This window comes from Rhinolophus ferrumequinum, chromosome 23 (genome assembly GCF_004115265.2).
Source record: "Rhinolophus ferrumequinum isolate MPI-CBG mRhiFer1 chromosome 23, mRhiFer1_v1.p, whole genome shotgun sequence".
Classification (NCBI taxonomy): domain Eukaryota; kingdom Metazoa; phylum Chordata; class Mammalia; order Chiroptera; family Rhinolophidae; genus Rhinolophus; species Rhinolophus ferrumequinum.
In genome coordinates this window covers 25,131,824-25,157,264 of record NC_046306.1, presented here as the reverse complement: position 1 = coordinate 25,157,264, position 25,441 = coordinate 25,131,824, and the positions used below count along the sequence as shown (strand labels likewise).

General features: G+C 41.9%; 1 protein-coding gene across 3 annotated transcripts in view; it reads right to left on the bottom strand.

Annotated features, from left to right (window-relative positions):
* Window positions 1-25,441, bottom strand: part of PTPRA (protein tyrosine phosphatase receptor type A) — a 121,067-nt gene that overhangs the window by 9,903 nt on the left and 85,723 nt on the right. For all 3 annotated transcript variants that reach the window (XM_033095161.1, XM_033095163.1, XM_033095162.1), the window contains 10 exons: window positions 24,692-24,765; window positions 24,347-24,483; window positions 12,444-12,534; window positions 11,410-11,486; window positions 7,930-7,966; window positions 4,269-4,366; window positions 3,079-3,198; window positions 2,166-2,332; window positions 1,529-1,664; window positions 703-852 (listed from right to left, as the gene is read on the bottom strand). In XM_033095161.1, coding sequence (XP_032951052.1) covers window positions 703-852; window positions 1,529-1,664; window positions 2,166-2,332; window positions 3,079-3,198; window positions 4,269-4,366; window positions 7,930-7,966; window positions 11,410-11,486; window positions 12,444-12,534; window positions 24,347-24,483; window positions 24,692-24,765 — 1,087 coding nt within the window. The remainder of the gene's footprint in view (window positions 1-702; window positions 853-1,528; window positions 1,665-2,165; window positions 2,333-3,078; window positions 3,199-4,268; window positions 4,367-7,929; window positions 7,967-11,409; window positions 11,487-12,443; window positions 12,535-24,346; window positions 24,484-24,691; window positions 24,766-25,441) is intronic.

Sequence of the window (25,441 nt, the reverse complement as noted above, 5' to 3'; positions counted from 1 at the left end):
AACTCACACCTGCTGAATAAGAACCTGCATCTTAACAGGATCCTGAGGTAATCTGGGTACTCACAGTTTGAGAAGAACTGCTTAAAGGAATGTGGTCTTCCTGAGCCCAATCCAGAAGCTCTTGCCTCTGGGAACACTTTGATTGAGGGGTGTGTGAAATATCCCTAGGTGTGTTGAGAACGAATGTCTAATGCATACAGCAAGGGTTGGTACGGTCCACAGGCCAAACCTGGACTGTTGCCTATGAAAGCTTTATGGAAACAGCCATGCTCATTTGTTTATATAGTGTCTATGGCTGCTTTCGTGCTACAACAGCAGTGTTAAATAGTTGTAACAGATAGTGTATGGCCTGCAAAACCTACATTATTTACTAACTGGCCCTTTACAGAAAACGTTTGTTCTTGCTGTACATTATAATCAACAGGGATGGTGACGGGAGGGAGTCTGGGGGACTTAAGAAAAATAACCTTGGCCGGTTCCCCAACCCCACCCAAATAAAACCCAAGTGTTCCTAACATGCAGGATGGGTTGAGAATGACCAGGGTATGAGTAAAGGGCCAGAGACCCACCTCCTTAACCACCCACATGCCTCACAAGGGGATTCATCATTTGCTGGTAAATCACAAGGAGTCAAGCATCTCATATATTCCTCAGATCACATGAATCCTTCAACCTGAAAAAGGTGTTTCAGCTCCAACTCACCTTAAACTCCTCCTCTAATCCATTGTTGCTGGTCCCTGGGATTTTGTTATAAATTTTCTGCAGATGTGTTTCTAGAGAGGTCACTTCCAGTTCTGTATCTCCATAGAGATAATGCTCCAGAAGGGCTTGGTATATGAAGACATACTGCATCTGAAACGCGGATGATGCCCGAGTTCTCAGTTACACATAGCATGGTCCCTATGGTACCACACCACTCCTTCCCACCCCCATTTGCCTACAGTCCATTCTCCTTTGATTCTAGCAGTGATAAAATGATTTGCTCTCGTCCCAATTCAGTGATGCATGAGTCTCCCTGGGGGTGCTTAACTTGGGAGGGAGAGTCCTACTCTGGTATCTTACTAGAATGGAAGCCTGGAGAGGACAAATCCAACTCCTGCTCATTCTCAGAGCACAGATTCGATAGTCTGAAAGAGCAGTCAAAATGTGGTAACACACAAAACCTGTGCCCCCTAGTGCTCTGCCCTCTGAACCCCGTGCCCTAACCACAGAGCTGATTTCGAATGCTGCTCCCAGACATGGCTGAGCTGCATCACAATTCTGTGGGCACTGGCTGTCCTGACTGCTTTCATGACTGCTTCTCTCAGGACCTGTTCCTTATCCTTTGAGCCCTGTGCCAAGGACACCTGCCTTCCCAATTTCCCTAGGCACAACTTTCTCTGTGCACCATGTCTCTTTTAATACATAATTTGTAAGGGCCCTTCATCACACTGTGTGATGATCATTTCCAATAACCTGGGAGGTTGAGTCATCCGTGAGGTGGGCACATGTTTTGGTTCTGGAATGCCCCCACTTGCAAATCACTCACATCTGTTTGCACCATCTGGCAGCGCTGTGCCCGGATCCGGCTCACAAAGCCATACACATCCACCTTCCGCTCTGTATGCATCATGTCCAGCATGGCATCAATGACGACAAAGGTACCTGTTCGCCCTACACCCGCACTGTAGCCAGAGAACAGGGGTGTTAATGGATGGCCAGCATGCCTTGTGGAAGCATTGAGGGATCGGGAAGCACAGGCCAGGGCTCTTTCTTAGGCGTCTAAATTCTAATTCTGAATGGGACAGAGGTGGGACTCTCATGGAACCAACAAACCCCACGGTACCCTGAACTCCTTACCTCTAGCTGTCATGATCAGGGAACCATGACACTTAGAAGTGTCTGAAGGCTCCCAGTACACAAGGTAGCACTCAACCTAGCTTCCTGGCTTCATAGCAGTTGTCTTCCCATCCCCAATCTTGGAGGACTGCCCTTCCCTCTTTCCTCAAGCGCTCTCTACCCGGCACCAAAACTTGAGGAGTCTCTCAGGCTGCTGCCCCAGGGCCCCCAACAGCTCATCTGCTCTATGCCAGCCCCCTCGGCCAGGGCCCCTGTGCTTTCCCAGGCTCTGGCCAGGGGAACAGAATGTGGTATGGGGGGGAAGCCAAGGGTCAGGCCACACTGACCTGCAGTGGACCACGATGGCCCCTGCATACTGAGGGTTACAGGCCTTCACCTTCTTGAGGAACTTGAGCATGCCGATCGGGGTGAAAGGCACCCCGAAGTCTGGCCAGCTGGTAAAGTGGAACTGAGTGATGAGGCGCTGTGGCTTTCTGTTGGTCACGTCGCCCACCTGTGAAGTGAGGAGATCCTGTTTGTTGGCCCTGATGGTGGGTGGGATAGTACCAGGGGAGGGAGGGTAAGGAGCAGGGGCCAGGGCAAGCTGTGGTTGTCAGTGACAATGGGGAAGTGAGAGTGTACCCAAGAAAGTTTTAATGATGAACCTGAGAATCTTCTCAGGAACCTTATGGGGCAGGCAGGACTGTTAGTGTTATTCTCAGCCTACCGATGTGGAATGTGAAACTCAGAAAAGTTAAATGGCCCGGTCAAGGTCCCAGAACTAGAAAATGGCAAGGTCAGAACTAAAATACAGGTTTCCTGACTCTTGGTAAGCTCCCTTTCACAGCACCACCCTGCCCGCAGCTGACGGTGACCTCTGCTCAAGCCTCCAGGGTCGCTCTGGAGGGCCAAGAGCAGGGTCCACCACATCCTTGATTTCAGGAGCCTCTGAAGTAAGAAAGGAGGAGAAGTACGTCAAGTACTCAGACGATTACACCACCTCCTGATGCACTTGGTTCATATCGAAGATGATCGAACTCCATTTCAATAATACTGTTTTTCCCAGTCATGAAAATCCTCCCTTAGCTTTGACAAAGAAGTTCCCTGGGAACCAGATCTCTGGTTTCCAAGTCCAAATATACCGCAAACTCAGCTTTCCTGATCACCTTGAGTAAGAGAGGGGCTGACCCAGCCTGTTCCACCCTCTTAATGGTCAGCAGATCCTACACAAGAACCAAGGAAGGAGGTAGGAGACAGTACCTGCTGAATGCAGAACTTTCGCACTGTGTAGTCCACCAAGACGGTCACATCCTCTACTGACACACGGATATTCCCATAGGTCCAGCAGCCTTGGTCTGGCCAGTACTGGGCGCACTTACACTGGAAAAGAACAGACATGCATCCCCTGATCTCAGACCTCCCCACCTGGGCATGAAAGGAAAGGATCACAAAAGCACAGAATGAAGTCACTGGAAAGCCCTATGACCTCTTTTCTCCCTCAGTCAACTGCAGACTTGTTTTATCTGCTCTTTTTTCAAGTTCCTTAGCTTTCATTCTTTTTAGCACAATCTCTTAACTTATGCACAGCCCCAATCCTATATTTCTCGCTCTTTCCCATGCCTATTCCTTCAATTCAGGGCAAATCAGAAGCCACTTTACCTACAAAATCTGCAATTCCACAATATTCCAGGTCATACTCTAAGGGCAAGCCTGTCTGAATCTCTGGAACCAGCAACCTGTTATGAAGAGGCCACCAAGGTGGATCGACGCAGACTATATAAACCTGCCATGAGAGGCCCAGGTCTTCTCTGGCGACTGGTCCTTGGATAGCTTCCAAGAGCCACAAGTCTGGTTGTAGGAACTGAATCTAAAGCCCAGCCCTAACACCATCCCTCCTAAGCGCTGTGGAACATCTAATCAATACACCCAACACCCCAGTGCGTGAATCAAGGTGACTCTAGGGCCATCCTGGAGATTCCTCTCTGGGGCCTGATCTTGATCCAGGATTCAGGACTGGTGTTGGCTGTGGCCCAGTGATGGAGCTGGCCAGGCATGGACTTGGCAGCCACAAAAAGAAAAGGACCAGTCAGAAAACTGCCTACAGGATCAGGCCAGGGCCTCAGCTTCCCTTGCACCCTGTAGGGTCTCAGTTCCTATAGCTCCCTCTGCTGACTCAGGAGTGACAGGAAACGAGGGGAATAAGGGACTAGAGAAGGTCCCTTAGGGTGAGTTGTCTGACGACCAGACACAGGAAACGTGCCCTAAAGCACCCCTAAGGTTCACCGGAGGCTTCTAGGACATAGGCAAGTCTGGCAGGCACAAGGGCCTGGGTTCTGTCTGCACGAACAACTGGCACGGGAACCCAGGCTCAAACACAGAGTTCCAGCAGGGCAGCACCTCTGCTGGCCGTGTGTGTATCAGGGGGCCTCCTATCAAATTTCTCCACTCACCTCCTTTCTCTCCTTCAGGTTGGTCACCATGACGATGGTGGCTGTGTTTTGTTCCCAGATCATCCTCCAGAAATCATTTACCGTTTCTTCTTTTGGTCCTAAAGCAGCCAATAGCAAAAAATGAGAACACACAGCAAGGGGAGAAAAGATGCTGGGAAATAGGGAACATTCATTCCTGACTTTTGGAAGCCTGTGCCCACATGTCCCTAGCTAAATATCCAATACATCTATCCATCCACACACCTGCTCACTGAACATTTCCCATGTATCCATCATGTATGTGCCAGGCACCTCACTAGGAGATAAAGTGCGAGTGTGAGGCTGTTAAAATACAGAGAGAACACGAACAGTGTCTCCCAAGGATATTATAGTTGAGGATTAGAAATCATGACTGCTCACTAAATACCACGAGGGACCAGATAATGAGCTAAGTACTTTAGATCTCATTTACTCCTTCCCACCAAGCTCTGTGGTGTCATCAACCATAGAGAGGTTGGGTAACTTACTCAGGTTGGAATTTTAAATTTACCTCCCACACAGCCTTTTCCAGAAAGCCACTAGATTTCTAAACAAAAAGGAGGGAGCAAAGAGAGAGAGAGAGAAAGAAATGGGATCTACTACAAGAGGGAGGCTAAAAGAATTTCCAGGGTGTTGGTGAAGGGAAGGCTCAGGATAACTGCTGGGGGGATGGGGACAACCAATCCGGAAAGGAACTGAAGACAGAAGGATGCCAAGATAAAAAAAATTAAACCTCATGTATCTGAAGGTATTGAGAGAAAATATATACTTCCAGAGAAGAGATTGGGCAGGGGGGAGGGAATCAATCCTAGGCATATACAAAACTAAATGAATAGGAAAAAATGTCAATTATTAACTCTTGGAAAGAGGAAAACCAAAAACTATACCCCCCAAAATCATATATTATGCACTCTAGCTGTGAATAATATTGGTATAGTAATAATAGTGTAAATAACAAATGTTATCTTAACCCCAAATTGTAATTTAACTCTATTTGGAGAATGGGGAAAAGAGACATGTGTATGCATGTCTGTCTGATTGAGTGTGAGCTAGTTTATAAGATAATTAAATAAATTACCATCTATCATAAGTCAACAGATAAAAATGGTTGCATTAGACTTAAAAAAATACAGGAGAAAGGGAGAACTTTTTTATAAGCCTTGCAATACCTTTTGACTTGCTTAAACTTTGTATTCCCTTTGGTAAAAATTTTTAAAAAGGTATTACAAAGAAAACCAATGATAGAGTGAACACATACCAGAAAGATGTACAGAAAGAATTGTTTCATTGCCTGGCAAGGTCAGGAAAACTCTCCTAGAAGAGGTAGATCAGGTAAATGGGAGTTCAGAAAGGGGGCACAGGGAGAAGAGGTACTCCAGGCAGAGGTGTTGGGGGCTAGCAGCAAGAAAGAGCATGAGATGTGTGAGAGGTAAGGAGTTCAGTGAGGTCCGTGTACAGTGCATGGAGTGGTAGAAGATGGAGCTGGAAAGATAGATAAGGTACACCCGAATCTAAAGGGGTGGAGGCCAGGCTAAAAAAGGCTTGTTCTACAGATAACAGAACATCATTATAAAATTTTCATGAGTGCCCTGACAAAAGTTTTGCAAAGAGAGGCCATTTTGGTGGAAGGAATGCAAGGCACAAGGGTGGGGCAGTAGGCTACTGCCACAGAGCTGGAAGAAAAGACAGGAGTAAGGCAGTGTTATTAGGGAAGACAGACTTTGGAGAAACAAGAGAACTAGTCAGATTTAGATTAAGGGATAGGGAGAACTGGATGACTCCGAATCTGGCTTGGTTGATTAGGTAGATTTACATTCCAGTCATGGCAACGACCAGAGAACATGGGAGGAAGGCAGTTTGGGGCTAAGGAAGAGTCATGTTTTAATTTCTGATATTGACTCTAAATAATATGTGGGGGTATCCAGATGGAGTAGTACAAAATTACGAGTAGTTTGCAAATGTGGCTTAGGAGCTCAAGAGAGGCAGCAGCCAGTCAAACAGAGGTAGGTATTAGATGAGGTCGCTCCAAGAGAATACAGAGAAAAGAAAGGGTCAGACAGAATGCTGAGGATATTCAGTGTTATTCAAATTCAGACAGAATAAAAAGCCTGGGAAGGAGACTAAGAAGCAGATGGAGAGGCAGGAGAATTGAGAAAATGGTGCCATTAAAGACAGAGATGGAGTTTCAAGGGAGCAGTCACCCACACATTTGGGGAGAATCTACATTTAAGGGGCAGAATGAAGAATAAGACCCAGAGAAGGAATATTTAGAAAAGTGAGAAAAATTAAGATAATCAAATGTCAGGAAATAACGGAGAAGAGTTTCAAGGAGTGTGAAGTACTGTGGAGAGGATCAAGAGGATGGGAGTCTGAGAAAAGGTCCACCAGGAAGTCACAGGTGACCTTATTATATTAAATATTTTAGTGTGAACAAAGTCCCATGGCAAATAACGAGAAGAAGAGATTACACGTGGTTGTTGGTGCCAAAATCATCACTGAGTAGGTGGTAAGCTCAATTGGGCCTCAGAGGATGGACATGGATTGACAGATGGCTAGAGGAAGGGAAAGCATGACCTGGTTAGGCAACAGCCAGACCCCAGTGGGAGACTGCAAGGGCAAGGAAGACCTGAGGCTTTCCCCAACTTACTCTACCTCAATTCCTATTTTATTTTACATGTTTATTTTATGTCTATACAGTACTGCTTAACAGAACTTGATGGAAATGTTTTATATCTGCACTACTACGGTAGCCTCTGGACACATGTAGCTATTGAGCTTTAAAATGTGACAAGTATAACTGAGGAACTGAATTTATTTTTATTTAACTTTAATTCAAATTGGTTACCATATTCAAGAGCATAGCTACTTAACAAAATTTTTGTTAATTTTGCTGTAAACTGTCGTCTACCAACTAAAGGCTCCAAAAAGGCAGGGACTACATCTTGCTTTATTCCCCTACATATACCCATCACTTAGGCCAGTGCCTGGTACATAATAGATGTAAGTAAATATTTGCTGAGTGATTAAATGGGCTTAGATGGATCATAACATCAATTACTTTTTAATACTGCAAACATCTTTTCCTAGGCTCCCAAGGGTGACACCACTTGTTAGAGCAGTAGGCTGTGGAATGTGTACAGAGCATGTGCAGGACCATGGCATGGGGTCCCTGCTCTGAGGATTCCTAGACCACTTATCTGTGAATAATAGTGGAGCTCAGGCCCATGAATGGAGGGCAGTGATGAGCAAGCCTGGACCCTGCGAGGTGGCCAATTCTCTCTCGAGGCTGATTCCAAATTCTAACTCTGAGCAGCCTTGCTAGAACCCAATGCTCCCAAAGGTCCCCAAGATAGAGAGCGTCATTAGATCACAGTCTTTTTTTTTCTGGTGTGTGTGTGTAGCTTTCTCCTGTCTTTTTGAGCACATTTACAAAAGGATTTCCTTTAAAGGGCCCCTGAATACTAAGTCAAGATGAAGGTTCTTAGTTATAAACTTGCAAGGTGGATTACATTTCTTTCAGATAGCAATAATTACAAAAAGGCTGCTGCGCTCTGATTAATCTATTTAGCATTTGGAAGAAATAACCCAAACCCACTATGAGCTCATAGTTAAGACCAAGAGTAGAAAATTATCATTACTTTACCTTGTGCAGCAATGAATTTATTCTTTTCTTGGTAGCCCTGGGAGGGAAGGGTGGGAGAAAAAGAAAGTGAAAGCCAAAAATGGATTGGGATGAAATTCTCCAGACTCCCAATCAGTTAACAAAACTTCCTTTGTGAAAAGCTCCTAGCAATTAAAAAAGATTTCCATTCTAGAAATTTCTAAGGGATTAGTTTTGGATAGCAGGAATCAAAGATTACAAAGATTACATGATCTTGTAGTCTTCTCAAAGTGAATTATTAATGAAGACTATCCAAATACCAAATCTTAGATTAGAGCCTGTTTTTGATACCGTTTCCGCAAAAATAAGACCTAGCCAGACAATCAACTCTAATGTATCTATTGGAGCAAAAGTAATATAAGACCGGGTCTTATATTATAGTAAAATAAAACTGGGTCTTATATTAATTTTTGCTCCAAAAGACGCATTAGAGCTGATTGTCCAGCTAGGTCTTATTTTTGGGGAAATACGGTACTTTCTCAGAGGCTGACAATCCGGGTCTTAGTGTTAATGGATATGAACCCTCCAAAGCAGAAACATACGAGTATGTGTTGGTTCCAGGGATGAAGCTAGGCCCACACTAGGAAGGCAAAAGGGTGATTTTCTTGATGATGCTTTACCAAGGTGCAAAAACTTTCTGGGACTAGCCTGTGGGTATGGTGGATCAGCTCCAGTGTGTGACAATAGGGTTCTCCGCCACAGGCAGGAGAAGCAAAGGAACCTCTGAAAAACTGACAACCGGCAGTAACTTCCTTTTTCAGTCTTTATTATTTCAGTTATACATCTTTCCACCCTCATTGTTTAAAGGTAGTGTACACTGGAGAAGTCCTACGTAAGTGAAAAATCGTTTGGTTTAAGGATTGTAAATCACCACCTGCCTGCTCTCAGACAGCAGTAAGAAGGGCAATGAGGGAGGGAGCTTCATGGATGGGACATCAGCTCACACCAAGGTGGCAATGAAAATACAAGTCTGCAAGGCAGTGGCAGAATAAAGGAGGGGCCTGAGTCTGAAAAGCCACTTCCTATTCCAGTTCAAACAAGGACAGGGCAGGGTTGCCTCCCGGCACAGAAGGAGAAAGCTTTAGATGGACATATTCAGCGTCAGCAACAGGAAGCTTGTTAAAATTTTTACTGAGGAAAGGAATTTAAGTTTCTGCAAATGTTTTTAATCATTAGAAGATGGAAACTGAGAAAGCCTTAATTCAGGATACTGCATTCTGCTGTAGTACGAAACTTGAAATAAAAACTGAGAAACTCAGAGTGTGTTAATCTGCATCATATCCATGCTCCACGAGAAGTCACAGCTAAATTCTCACCAGAGCATGTGGGCCATGAATAGCTTCAGGGCATGGTTGGAGGGCCTAGTCCCGAAGCGCTTCCGACCCATCTTTACCAAGAGTGTGCCACACGTCCCCCAGGAAAGCATGCCTATAGTCATACGGTGGCACTGCTTCACCAGTAAGTATAACTACAATGAGGCAAAACTACTGATCTTCCGAGTGTTATGTGTATGAATTGTGTCTCCCTGGTTGGGGACATGTCTTTGGATTCTGAAAGTCAAATCCCTGCTGACTCTAGGTAGTAGCTACATTCCTACCAGTTAAAAAAAAAAGTCAAATATATGGGGATGGAAGGAGAACTGACTCTGGTGCACACACAATGCAACATATAGATGATGTATTATAGAAACGTACACTTGAAACCTATGTAATTTTACTAACTAGTCATCCCAATAAATTTAATAAAAACAACAACAAAAAACACCCCACTTCTAAGGGCCCAATATACTCTTAGACATCTCAAGGTGAGTGAGGAAATTGGTTCCTGCGAAGACTCCAGGCTGGAAGCCCACTCACCAACTGTGCCACTGTCTGTCTGTCTCCTGTGACCAATGTCAGGTTCACTTTCAGACCTTTGTGTTCTGCCAACCACAAGTCCCATTCCCCACTGACTGTTGCTCCCACTCCATGGTAACTGGTACCACTTCCCTTCAAGATCCACATATGATTTTAGTTCTCTGCAAAAAGGGCTTGGTAAGTGGTTACCAGGGTGGGAATGGGATTAACTATATATATGGACAAGAAGGTTCTTATTGGGGTAAGCAAAATGTTCTAAAACTAAGAGGCATTAGCTAAATAAAGGGTATAGGGTTTTTCTTCTTTGATATGATGAAAAGGTTCTAAAATTGACTGGTGATGGCTGCACATATCTGTGACTATACTAAAAATCACTGATCTGTAAACTTTAAATGGGTGAAAATTATGGTATATGAATTACATGTCAACAAAGCTGTTAAAAATGTTCTAAAACAATTAGGGTGATGGCAGCATAACCTGGTAAACTTGATTTTAAAAAATCACTGAATTCTACACTTTAAATGGATTGATTTTTGTTATATTAATTACACCTCAATAAAGTTGGGGAGAAAAAAGGTTTGGTAAGTGTAACTGGCGTCCTATGACAGATGGCCCAAATTTGTTTCAGCAAAGGACAATGTCTAGCCCTATACTTCAAGTTCAAAGCACGGCTGTTCCCTCTTTCTCAGTAGATCTCTCATTTGTACTTAACCCTGCTGACCACCAAATGCTTCCTCCTTGCCCTCTGAAATGCTCTTCTTTCCTGGTCTTTTGTCTCATTCATGAGTGCCTCTTGCTTAGTGTGCTTGGCAGAGGCTGGTAGGTTATTTCACTTAGCATAATGTCTTCGAGGTTCATCCATGTTATAGCATTTGTCAGAATTCCCTTCCTTTTTAAGGCTTAATTATTCCATTGTACGCTTATACCACATTTTGCTTATTCATTCATCTATTAGTGGACACTTGGGTAGCTTCCACATTTTGGTTATTGCGATTAATGCTGCCATGAACATAGCTGCAAATTCCATTAATATTCTTCTCATGCACCCTGCTTCAGTAGTCAGGCTTGTTCTTGCTAGCGCGTGCGCACACTTTCTCTCTCTCTACTAACTCCTTCCCTACACCCTATAAAACACACTCAAATCTCTCACACCACCTCTATTACCATAAATCACCCCTAAAAACCTCCTCCCAATTTCAGTTCTTCTCTCAGGCCGTGGTTCATGGTAGGTACTACGAACTAGACTTACCCTGTCAGATACTCTTGTCCTGTTTTCTACTATTTTTACTGTACATGGCAAGGCCTACTTTTGTTCTTAGTTTTCTGAATAAGCTCAATGAAGGATTCACTGACTCTTACTGTATTCGTTTAGATTCAGATTTCTACATGGAAAACATTTGGGGATGATGACAGGGTGAGCATAAGAATATACTTTAAACTATCTATTTGATCTTGAAAAAATTTTTTTCAGTCACTTAAAAAAATTAGACTCCTCAGGGAAAACTTCAAATGACCAATATTCTTCCTAATGTGAAATGGGGAAGGTGCCAGTAGATGGTAGCCAATGATCGTTCAAGTTATAATGAGAAAAGCTTGACTTCCTTACATTGATGAATGAAGCATTGATGTAATCAGAATCTGGAACTCCTTCAACTGGTGTCAGGTGGACTCTAGAGTGGTCATCTAGAAAAAAACAATATTTTAGTTAAATCCAATTTTATTTCTCACTTGTCCTGATGCAACCAGGCCCAATGAGACATCCGTACCTACATGTATAGAGACATACATGTATAAATATGTCACTGCAGCACTATTTATAACAACAAAAATTTGGACACATCTTAACCATCATTAGGGGACTAATTCAATAAATTAAGATATATCCACAATATGGAATAGTTTTAAGCAGTTGATGAAAAGGAAAGTGAATACTTCTGTTTCTCAACAGATGAATACACTGTTAAAAGAAAAAAAGAGTAATGTATACAATATACCAATTACATTAAAAATTATGTATATTATATATATATACACACACACATTCATACACAAATAAGACATAAATATCTGTAAATGTCTAGTACAGTGGTCCCTAATATATTATACATCCAAAAACAAAAGTTTTTTGAAAGAATGAATTGTGTGTGTGTGTGTGTGTGTGTCTCAAAGCAATTATAGAAATAAAGCAAAGTTCAAACATCTTGCTCATGTATCCCATTGGAATATGCATATCCCATTCTGGAGACCACTGGCCTAGAAAAATATCTATTAGGTTACAGATCAACTGATTAATAAGGGCTAACTCTGGGAAGGGGTTATAAAGAGAACTCTGTATTGGAATTTCTTGGCAATGAGCAGTACAAGAAATCCATTACAACAACCCGCTTCCTATTTGGTCTTAGTGAAACTGCTCTCCTTAACCTAGAAACTTTAGCCTGACACAGAAAAACCTGGTCAAGCACCCCAATTGCCTTTGTGGGCACCTGCAGTCACCCTGGGAACTATAAAGGCGACTTCAGCTTGACCCTCCTCTCATTACTAACCCTCCTATGATCAATTGCAAGATTCTCCCCAGCCTCAGAAACACTGGCTAGAGATGCAGTTTCAGATTACACTCCAAGACACCATACAAATACTCACAAGGCAAGATGTTTACATATCGATTTTTTTCCTTATTTTCCTCCTTGGAGGCAGCTTCACAGGTGGCCTGGATAGGACAAGCAGGGAGAGCCTGAAAGGTTAAGAGAAATTAGAGGAGTTATTAACAGGGATAAATACCTAACATGTACAGTGCTACACCACACTCAGACCTGGTAGCAAGTTCTACCTTTTCTTGGGGGAAAAAGATGGGCCCAGGTGACTACTTACAGCCTAACACAGACAGTGTACCTCTTCTCTAAATAACCTGCAAGCTTCTTAGACTTTACCACCAAGAATCCTCACAGGGCAGAATGTTCTTCCTGTTAACGATAAGCTAAGCTCATGCTCTTTATATGATTACTATGTGGTTAGGGGTCTGTTACAATGATGGGTCAAAACGGACCACTCCTGTAATAGGAGTGAGAACATAACTGAAGGAATAAGCCATTTATCCCCATGCTAACCACCACGTAAACATGAGATGCATCTCAGAGTGAACCACACAGGAGGGCTCTGGATGGTTAGCTGAGTTAGGTCCTCTCCGGGACCCTAACAAGGGGACACGGCAGCCTAGCTTCTAGCATCGTGTGGCAAGGAAGCAAGGACAGGCAGGTGGGTGGGAGAGCAGGGGCTCACCCAGATTCAGCAGTTAGGAAGCAGAGGATTGGGTGAGGTGCCACTGACTCTACAGCAGTTCTGGAGCAAGTGTATATTAAGTAGGTATGTGGATAAGCATAAATGGTTTGACATGAAATAGTCTGCATTGTGAATTTGAGCAAATCTGTTAAACTTTCTAGGCCCAAGTTTCCTCATCTATGAACTTGGGATACTAATATCTGTCACATAAGGAATAAATAAGATAACCTCATGTCTGTCACAGAATAAGCTTTAAATAAATTAATTTCATAGGTGTGGGAGGCTAAACCTTATTATTTGAACTGTTTTCTTCTTGTATGTTCCATACATATACTCAAAACTAAGAAAACAAAAAGGGAAATAATTTAAAATTCCAACCTAGACAACCTTTCTGGTAAGTAATTTGGAAATGTTTTAAGAGCCTTAAAAATATTCATACTCTCTGACCTAGCAACTCCACTTCTGAGAATCTAAAGAAGTAAAAACCTCTGTGTTCAAATTATTTACTTCACCATTGTTTAGAATGACCCAAAACTGAAAACAACCTTAGTATTCAGCAGTATGGAAAGAGTTAAGTAAATTATGGTTCATGTATTATTATATTTTTCATTCATTCTTTCAACAAATATATATTGTGTACCTGTTAGGTACCTGTTAGGTACTGGGCTAGACACAGAGCAAATAGTGATGAATCAATCATGTACACAATTCTTGCTCTCATGGAAAATACAAACTTGTGGATGAAAGACGGACATTAAACAACAAATATAAAATTATATACCATGACAAATGCGATGAAACAAAATGTTATTAGAGAAAGTACACCCGTATTTAGATGAAAGGGTAGATCTCTAAGAGGAAGGATAAGTGTGGTAAACAGTATTCTAGGCCCAGAGAAGAGCATCTGTGATGACCTAGAAGCAGGAGAAGGTTTGGCTTGTGTGACGAACTGAATGGTCAGTGAGTGTGTTACATAGAAAAGTGTGGTTAGTGGGAGGTGGCGAGAGGAAGTGGGAAGAGATGAGCTTGGCAAGGTTAGTTCACATATTGCCACGTAGGTCCGTGAATAAGGAGCTTGAATTTTATTTTCTGTGCATGAGGAAACCATTCAAGGTTTTTAAACTGCAATCCAACGTACATGTTAAAGAATCACTCTGCAGCTACATGGAAAGTAGATTGGGAGGCAAAGATAGAAACATGGAAAGATGATGGTAAAAAGAAATAGATACATTTGAGATATTTTCTGGAATTAGAGTTACTAGATTTAGAGATGGAATGAAGGGAAGGTAAACTAGCAAGAGAGAGACAGGGATGAAGGATGACTCTTAAATTTCTAGCTTTGATAATCAAATGAATGTATGATCAAATAAAGGAAATGCCAGTCTAAAAGGAACCAATTTTGCCAAATGGAAGCAAGAGCTTTAAGAAGGGAGCAAATATATTTCCTGGGATTCAGCAAGACAGTGGTAGGAGAAATTAAAGTAAAAGATACTAATATAAAGGGAGTCAGGGTCTCATAGTCCATCTGTCTTCACTTACTCAAGAGATTTTCCTTTCAGAGTTAAAAGCCTGGAGGTTCTGCATGTTATTTTACTAAGAGAGGCAATTTCCTTAGATCCTATGCTACCAATACATAAAGGAGGAAAAAAAGAGTATCTTGGGCTGGACTCTTGCACATGGAACAGAGACTTAAGACCAGAATTCCCAATTCATCCACAGTTTGCCTTCTCTTCCCCCAGACAGGCTCGATTTCCACCCTGGTGCAGGGCAGGATGAGAGACAAGTTTTCAAAGCCCTCATGACTGATCCGGAGGCATACAGTCCTTGTCTAAAATGATGGAGAACAGAGGTAGTGACAGCACAACTCTTGAAAACAGCCCTCAGGGTCAGTAATAACAATGGCCATACCTCACGGTCCTATCAGCATCCCTAGCTCCCCCCAGTCACGATGAAGAAAAACTAGGTCTCCGGCCAGGCTAAGGCTCCTAAAAGGAAAGTTGGGAAGAAACAGGAGCCACTGTTTGTCAAGAGAAAAGGGCGTGCCCTAGAGAACACGGTGCTAGACGCAAAGGGTCCTGCTGGGTCAGACTGAAGAACCTACCTACATCAGGGATGAAAACAAGGGGAATTCTACTCCTTTTAGTTTCTACTCTAAAAAGTCTAGCCTGCAAAGCTAGGAAGAAGCAACTGAATCAGGCTATAAGATGATAAATTCTCTAAAAACAATAGATGGCATCAAAGACCATTTCATCCCTTGCTTAAGCCTTCACTGGAAGCAAGGTTATGTACTAAATAATTTTTAAAAAACATTTTTGTTTTTCAATTTTTATCTTTATAAAAATAAAACTATATCCATCACACAATTTAACTTAGCCGTTCTCTTTGGGTCCATCCCTCATCCTATGCTCTTCCTTCTCCTCTCACAAGTAAACCTGGAATTTTGTGTTTATCATTACCTTGCTTTAATTTATTTGTATCCCATAAACCTTGTATCCAAAAACAATACATTTTTATTGTTCAGTTTATTTTATTTGATAAAAATGGAATCATAATCAAGTGATGACTTGCTTTTTTTGCCCCAAATTATGTTCTGAATATTCATCCAGGTTCGTTCCATGCAGCCAAAGTTCATTCACTTTAACTACTTTGAAGTGTTCCATTTTGAGATCATACAACATTTATTTATTCATTTTACTACTGATGAATAGTTGGGTTGTTTACAGTTAGCAATCCTACTTTGAGCACTAATTGGTTTGTGTTTCCTTGTGCACGTGTGCAAGAATTTTAGGTATGAGTATCTATAACTTTACCAGATAAGGCTAAATTGTTATTCAAAGTAGTTGTACCAATTTACATTCCCACCAGCAATGCAAAGTGTCCCACTTGTCCTGTATCCTAATATTTGCTATTGTCACTCTTTAAATGTATCAAATGTAGATTTAATTTACATTTCTGATTATTAATGAGGTTCACCATCTTCCACAGTTTACTGGTCAACAAGGTTTCCTTTTGTGCGACATACCTAGTCAAGTACTTTCCCCATTTTTCTACTGGATTTCATGTTTGTTTACTTATTAATTTCTAGGACTTCTTAATATATTCTGGATACTTATCCCTCATCAGTTGTGTTACAAAAATTTTTCACCAAGTTTGTGGCCTGCCCTTTCATTTTCTTTATGGTATCTACTTATGAATGGAAGTTTTGCATTTTAATGTAGTCAAGTTGATTAATCTTTCCCTTCATTTACATTTTAAGTCTTAAGAATCCTTTCCTCCTGTTCAATTGCAAGCATAGTTTCCTATATTATTGTCTCTCCATTTCATCATTTTGTTCTTTAAATTTCAGTGTTTACACCAACTGGGATTGATTTCTGTGTTTGTTATGAGACAAGAACTGAATTTCATTTATTCCCATAGGGTTACCCAATTGTTTTTACTGTAAAGACCATCCTTTCCCCCACCAAAAATGCAACTGCATTTCTGTCACAAATATGCTTCCATTCACACATAAATCTGCTTTTGGGCTATTTTATTCCATCGGTCAATCCATCTATCCCAGTGCCAATACACAACTGTCTTAATTACTAAATTTTATAATAACTCTATATCTGGTAAGGCAGGTCTCCTCACCTTGTTCTTCTTCTTCAGGAATGTCTTGGCTATTCTTGAATCTTTTCTCTTCCATATAAATTTTAGAATCAGCTTGTCAAGTTCCACAAAAAACCTGTTGGGATTTTTATTGGAATTGCATTGAATCTACATATCAGTTTGGGGTGAATTGACATCTTTACAATATTGAGCCTTTTAATCCATTGATCTAATCTCTTCACTAATTTAGGCTTTTTTCTTTAATGTCTTCAAACATTTTTATAATTTTCTCCAAAGATTTTGTAAATATTTTGTTAAGTTTACTCCTAGGTAACTTTACATCTTGGATGCTACTGTAAACAGCCACCTTTTAAAAAAATTGTTATTAGAGTCTGAATGTGGCTTATGATTAGAAATGCATTAATTTTTAATGCTGTTTCTATATCTATCAACCTTGCTAAAATAATTCACTAATTCTAATAATTTATCTGATGAGAGTTTGTATTTCTCTGAGGATAATATTCTCCTTTGTGAAAAATGCATCTTTTGTCTCTTCCTTTCCAATCCTTAATACCTTTCATTTCTTTTCTTGCCTCACTATGCTGCCTAAGATCTCCAGTACAGTATGAATATCAGTCATTCACTTTTAAGTTTGAACCCTGCTTTAAATACTCTCACCCAACAGTTGCCAGTGCCTAAATATTCTGCTGTGATGGCAAATCTACTACCTTCCAAGGCAGTTCGTCTCACCTTGGAACAGTTGTTTAGAAGGACCCAACACCCAGATACACATTTCATTTGTATTTCCCTTCTGCTGAATAGTGTAAAACCCAGAGGTCATCTGGTGCTTTCTCTCCAATTCCCTGGACGGTTGGATTCCAAAGCCCTTGACGCAGTGCCTGCTAATTCCTATAGGCCTTTGGCTCTGATTCACTTGTTTAGAGACAACTCATCAATATAGATACTATTTTGCCTCTGCCTCACTCATCTGCCAAACAGTCCTGTAACCAGATTACATACATGCTTCTTCATCTGGAAATCTAAGATTTAAGCGGTCTCCACTAAAGATGTAGGGTCCTGAGCAAGGGAGTGTCACATCTTGCAATGCACAGATTTTAACCATCTCACTGACTCTACTCCATTCCCTGTCTTCTCTCTCCCTATCCCCCACTTCTTCTTAGGAGCTAACTAAATTTTTTTTTTTTTTTTTTTTTTTTTGCTTCCTTCTAAGACAAACGCTGGTCAATAAAAGTTTCAGCTTACAATTCTAGGATGAAAGCCATCTCATGGACTTTGAACCATGGTGGGGTTTCATAAAGATGTTACATACTCTTAGAGCCTGCCAAATATCTGAAAACAACTGTCATGTCCTATGCCTATTGTTCCTTCTGCTATTCACACCCATTGTCCAATTTTTCTCCAGAACAACTTCCCATTTTGTGCTTTCCTTTTCACAATGACCTGACCACAATATTCCTGGCACCATTCAAACTGGGGATATCAGCTCTTTATTTTACATGCTATATATCCATCCTAAAGCTAAGCTCCAGTAGCTTTATTTTCCATATTTAAAAAATGTTATAAAAAGAATATGCTTTTAAAAATGTTATAAAAAGAATATGCTTATTGTATAAGAAAGTCAAGTAATTCAGAAAAAAGAGGAAACCCCGTATCATCTCTCTCCTATACATACCCACCCCATAGGTGACCCACTGCCCATAGTTCACAGTATTCTTCCAGACTTTAAAAAATGTGTTAACACACCCACACACAGATATAGCTTTTTCTATTTTAAAAGGGGGGATTATACCACGTATAGTCCTCTGCAATGTGTTTCCTCTTATAACAGTATGACCTGAAGATCTTTCTGTATCAACATTCTTATTTTAATGACAATACAGAATTTCATAATGGATGCAAGAAATCATTTAGCCATTCTGCTATTTGATAGATACCTGCTTTTTATTTTCTTTTCTTTGCTATTACAAATAATGCTGTAATGAACATCCTTGTACAAATACATATTTGGTTTTCTGTCAGAGTTCCAAAAGTTTGGTCAGATAGGGTAAGCATTTAAAGTTTGGTTGATAACGTCAAATCAAATCATCCTTCTGATGCTATGGCAATTTAAACTCCTCCTACCTGTTTATAACATATCTGTATCCCCATGCCTTTGCCCATATTTGGTAACAATCTTTTAAAATTTTCCTATCTAATAGGCCTAAAATAATGATTAGTTTTCATCCAGACTTCCCTGATTACTAGATATAGTTGAGTTTTTTTCCATACGTTTATACACCATTTGTTTTTCTTTTGTGAATTGCCAATTTTGCTACAGCGATGTTTACTTTTTCCTTACAGGTTTGTAGAAGTTCTTTATGTATTACAGAAAATACTGTCTACCTGTGGCAGATAGCTTCTGCCAGTTGGCTACTTTTTTATGGTGTCATTTTTCATAAAGACATTTAATATTTTAAATGTATTTATTACCTTTCAATCTATTCCATTCTGCCTTCTGAATCTTGTGTTTTGCTTAGAAAGGCCCTCCTCACCCATGATAATAAAAATATTATTCTGTGATAGTAGACACAAATTGATGTGCTTCTCTTATGTGTTATCTGTCCTCTTTCCTGCCAGGGCTGACTGATGCAAACACAGTCACATCTGACCCACACTGTGACAACCAGATTCTCCTTCAGGATTTTGAAATCCTGAGAGAAGCAGAGGCTTCCTGAGAGAGTTCCAGGTGCACCAGAACACAGGCTGCTCTGCCCAAGGATTGGCAGTCTACCTTGTGTTTTGATTCTGCCAGCTTTCTCAGTGTCTCCCCAACTGATGATTTTGTTGTTGTACTTAATTTAGTTAAGCTGAGTTCCCTTAAATAAAGGAACTTAACTGACTTAGCAGTTAGTATCAGAGAGTGGGTTGTAGTTGAGAGACTGATGGGGGAAATGTAGCTGATGCCAACCTAATTATTGTGTTCAGATAAAGGGAAAGGAACTGTAAATTAATTTTCAGCATAGGAAAGAGAAAGCCACTCATAGTTCTCAACTGTACAATAGTTACCTCAGTTATTGCTTGCAATCACCTGAAATGTGTTTTAGCTGGTGTAAAGGGGTAGGGGAGACCCAATTAAGAGAAGAGAAAGAAATGTTGAAACCAAAGAGTAGGATTACTTCTGACAATATTATTTAACAAAACAAGAAAAAGCCCAGCTCCAACATCAAATGCTCATCTCCAAAAACAGTGGAAGACTCAGGGCCTTTCTATGACCATGTTATATATTTGCTGAATCAAATGTTAACATTTCAGAATTCTGCTGGTTACTGAATGTTAATGCCAATGGAATGCACATCTTTCCTGGGCTGCTCAGGTGAAAGACGGCCTTAGGTGAGACAACTGAAATGATGCTGAGAGGAAATGATGCTGAGAGGAGATAGAGAAAGCCAACTTCTAAAAACCTCTATTATACTTTCGACCGCGTTCTGCTTTCATGATGAAAACTGCTCACAACCAAGCTCTCACTGCTCATGGATATTCAGGATGCAAGCATAACATGATCTGGAGGGCAAAATATATAAACGAGGTAGAAAAGCAAAGAGCTAATAGAAGAAACTGAAGGAACTCATTGAGTTCGATCATCAAAAATCATCAAAAAAGAAGGGGAGAGCATAATTTTTGGATAAGGCCAAACTAGTTATGGTATGGTTAACTGAATTTCTGCAGTTAGTGCAACGGCTCAGGAAACTGGCCACCGTTCTAATGATGAGCTAGGTTGGCCAGTAGAAATCTAGACTGAATGCTGGATTCAGCTAGGTACCAATGAAAAGCCAGAAAGCCCTTAGTACCCTTAGTAGAAAGCCCTTAGAGAAGAGATCAGTTACATGGGATGCAACAAGTTCAACCTTCCTACTGATATCTTCACCCCTGATGGGATGGATCCACAAAATGTGTCTTGCTGGAGGGTGTATACTGGTGAGGAAAGCACTGGAATCTTCCAGAAGTGCTTTCCTGGCTGTCTTTACCAGAGTGAGAGGCTAGTGAAAAGGACTAGTTTCAAAATGGGATTCCTAACCTTAGTGGGATGGAAGGAGCCTCAGAGGCCACAGTCACCAGGACTCAGACATCGCTGGTTGTGGATAATTCACTGTGAAGCTCCCAATAATGGAAATGAGAGGTAGCCCAGGTCAGCTGAGGAGGGCTGACTACTCCACCATGCTAGAGAAACGGCCCCTTCTCACCCAACTCCAAGGCGCATGTAAGGAAGAACCCTGCCATAGCACATCAACACTCATGTACCATGAACTTTCTTCCTCATCTTCCCCTCAGAATCTGTAGCCATTTACCATGGTAACTCTACTGGGTAAATGGAAATAACACCTTTTGGAGTCTATTGGGTTCTGGCCTCGAGCTGGCTAATTCCTGGGAAACCAGAATGCCACTATTTTATGCTAGTTAGAACGAAGCCTTTGCAGGTCAGGTGATGAAAAGAATTTTGGCCTGAATTGGCCCCGCATTAGGAACTACCCATTTTCCAAATATATGGTTGGAATAGATATTTATAGCAAGTGGCACAATACCCACACTGGCCTCCGAAGAATCCTTTGGATAAGGACTATTAACATAGCAAAACAAAAGCAAATGCAAGTTGCTGACGCAGTAACTTCCACCAAAGGCTAAGTCCCTAGGTGAGTCATAGAGATCTTAAGTGCTAGAGAAGACTAAGTTGCAGAATGATGATGAGATAATCCGTTTACATGTCTAAATTTAGTGATGGCACCAAGCGAATGCTCAACTACTAGTATTAGCTATTCTGATGCCTCCTATTACCCCCCATGCAAGCTACCAAATAGACTTGCACAAAAGACTGACAGTTTTAAAGAATGTCAGATTATAATGTATGAATCACATGGAGCTGTAGATTTATCGTTGCTTCTCCAGATATACTATCCTTCCTATGGATTAACTTAACCCCTGTGGTACCTGAAATATTGCTATTAACGAGGTATGCGTTTTCCTTTATGGTGCACGAGGACTACACGAAGCAGTTTCCCTGTGTCATGGCAGGAGTAGCCTCAGTGATAAGTCACTGTGACCTCTCTTTGCTGAGATCTGGTTCATCGGGATTTTGTCTCACGATTTCATAGGATATCACCCTAACAACTATGCTGATGACACCAAGCTGAGGGGACTTGAAGAGCAGGATGCTATGTATCTTAGAGGTACATGCTAGACGTAAAAATGAAATTATAGTGGCCTGCCACCTCAGCCAAATTTTCTGCAAGTCAGGCCTGCGGCATGACTCCTCCAACATACAGGATACGCTGCTGCTCCTTACCCTCCCCCCATCCCTGCTAAGGAGGAGGAGCGATGCCTGCTGGGTCATTTTGGATTTTGGAGACAGCATATACCACACGCTGGTGTCCTGCTCTGACTCATATACTGAGGGATCTGAAAAGAAAACGCTCTCCAGCTGATTCAGGCCACAGAGAAATTGGCGCTGGTAGATCCTGCGGTGCCCTAAGTGTCTGGTTAAGGCTGAGCAGGAGAATCATAATGAAAAACCTTAGGATCTGGAGATAAGATCATGATTTGGTCAGCAAGATCATGTTCCTAGCTTAGCATTGGGCTCTGGTAGAGACTGTAAGCCTGAACATGGGACACTAGATATCCAATGACTTCAACCATCCATCATAAATTATTATGTGCTTCAATAAGCCATCAATTTGCACATGTCCAGGAGAATTCCACCATCAGCTGGAAGTGATACGTACAGACACCTCTGACTTCCCAATGATATTAACAGTTGATTAAAGAAGAAAAGTCCAGCCTAGTGTACAAATGACTCTGTGAGACATGCTGGCCTGTTCTGTAGGTAGACTGCTGTGGGATAATCTACCTCAGGAATGGCTCTGAATGCGTACAAAAGAGAAATCCTTCCAGTGAACAGAAATTCAAGCAAGGAATCTTACTATCTACCGCTTTAGGGGGCACTATCTAAGCCAATCCCTGGGTAGGATAACTGGAACAAGAACGACAGGAAATATTTATGCCCATGGGTATGTTCCTCAGATGGCACTCCCTGCTAAGAACCAAGGAGATGTTGGTCAGCCCTTTCCCTCACTAGCCCAGTGCTGGCCCAAGGAGCCCAAGAACATAGTGGCCATGGTAGCGTGGCAACTGGCTCTCACTACAATGTCAGTGCAAATCTAATCCCATCATGCTCTGCTCCCCTAAGACCTTCAGTGGTGGAGCAGATAATAACCATTTCTCCTCTCCTCATTACTAGGGCTCTCATTATGTAGGGTTGTCCGCCTAGTCCCTATGTGATAACAGGAGTAATCTGGACTGGTCTCAGCCAGTTGCCTATTTCTCCCTTGCTTATGACTCGTTTAAGAAGAAACATGTCACAAGGGAAGTCTCCAGAAGCTTTTGGGAAAGTTTTCCTCAATGATACAAGGCGACACACAGGAAGAAACACTCATCCTTTTTCCAATTATACCTCCATGTGGCGCCGAGAACTGGGGATGCCATTTTGGCAGCACAAGGGGAGCCAGCCTAAGAAACAAAGCTGACACATGGCTGAGTGGAAAGGTGTGAAGGAGAATGAGGATTTGACAATGCCCGAGTTGATAAATCAGCCAACTCTGGAACTGCTCCTCAAGTCCATTCCCCCCTCTAATCCTGACCACCGGAGGTCAATGTGACAGCATCTCTGGTGTCAACACCGGCAGCCCCACACTGTGTTCCCTGCCATCTATTCTGGCCTCTCCACGGGCCATTCTCTATATAGCAGCCAGCCAGTTTTCAAATACTCATCTGCTTGGCTCATGGTTCTACTTTTCTCACGACAATCTATAAGATCTACAGCCTGGCCTAGTCTTCTTCCACAGTTTCAGCTCTTACTACTCTCTTGAGTTTTTGCCCGTCAGCCACACATGGCCCTTCCTCACTGCTGACAGTTTGTTTCTGTTATTTCCAGTGTCTGGAATGTTTCTCATCCCTGTCTCCAGTGTCCTTGTCTATGACTAGGTCTCAATGAAAACACATTTCTTCAAGAAAGTTCTCACCTGGGATCAGAACTGGAGGGCTGGAATCACCAACTGGTAGATTCACAAACATGTTCTGTTTCCTTGAGGGAATTATAAAAAATGTGAATCTAAATTCCCAAGATAAGGCCTCTGCTCTGCCATGGTCCTCATTTTCCACAGTGAACTACTTCTACTGTCTACTTAAGACACTCTTAACAGGCCACCTGTTAATACAGGCTCCTACCACTGTGCACCAGCCCTTCATGTCCTATATTGTTGTTTGAACTTACGTTATATTTGTACTTGTTTAAGGGGGTTTCCCTATTAGACAGCGAGTTCCTTGAGTGTAAGGACTGGATCTATTTTTGCCCCCCAGCAAATTCCTGGCACCTAGCACATATTAGATGCTTAATAACCATTTATTAAACAAAGTAACAGATGCAATGATGAATGAAAAGATGGATGGGTAAATGAGGGAGGTAAGCAAATCTTTCTTCATTTCTTGTCCATAATCACACAGGAAAGGAATCAGATGAACTTGGCAAAACTTTTCTCACCTCTTAACCAATTAGAAACCTGTTTTCTACCCCCAAGACCTTAGGTCTGCCTTCCTCCCTGCTGACACATCAGTCTCAGCAAAGAACTCACATTGAATTCCTCCCTGAAGAGCTTATTGTCATCGGCCATTCTCCGGTTAATCTCCTCTTCCAGCTTGTCCACGGGCAAGGGAGGATACTTCCTGTTGGTGCTTGGGGATCTGGCCAGAAGTGGCACGCTCTGGGGTTCTGCAGAGCACAAGGGGGAAGGTTGGTCAGGCGCCCTGGGACCAGCCCTTCTCTGGAGACTAAATCGGGGATTCTCTCATGGTCATAGCCTCCAAGAACTAGGGCTGTTCTCTTCAAGTCTTTTTTTTTCCCTTTTAGGATGGGGAAAACACTAATTTCTTGATTTTCTTCTCCATGAAGGTTCCCACACCATTAAGGGGTGCCTTACCCACATCCTCAGTGCGGCCATTGGATAAGCGGAAAGAATTGGAATGGCTCCCAGCTTGCTTGTATTTCTTAAACCTAATGAGAAAATGTTCATAATGAAAAACTAAGCACAGAGGTGGAAGAGACCAATCACTGGTTTTGTATTTCCACTTATCAATTCAGTCTTTCTAAATCTCCTTTACCAAATAAAGAGGCTCTTTTATAGACAGGTCCTGCACAAGCTGAGGCAGATCCATTCCATGGTATGGATCTCCTGCTCACCTTCAGCACACTAGAATCCAACCCAGGGAACATCAACAGTATATTCTAACTTATGTGGCTCCGTGCAGCAATGGTTCCAGGACTCACTAGAGACCACAGCCATACCGGGTGGACTAGGTGGGGTAAGTGGGTAGAATATAGTGGGAGGAGATAAGAATATCCACATCAAATAAAAATCCTGGTATTTTCTCAGTGCAACCAGGGAGAAGCCCAGAGCTTCAGACTGGATGGACAAAGGTCTGGCCACAAGTTTCCTGCAGAATGGTGGAGACACATGACAAATTATAGGGGTGCACAAGCTTCTCCTTTCTTTATCCCTGCAGAAGAACAGAAGGAGCACAGAGCAGCTTAAGCCAGGGACAAGGGCAGAATTAAGCCCAATTAGTTAGGGCAGTAACTTCGGCAGGAAGAGAACAAATACACTTCCCTCTTCTCTCCCTTGGGTTCCCCTTCCCAGCTTTTGTTCCCTGTTTGGGTAGTATTATCTAGA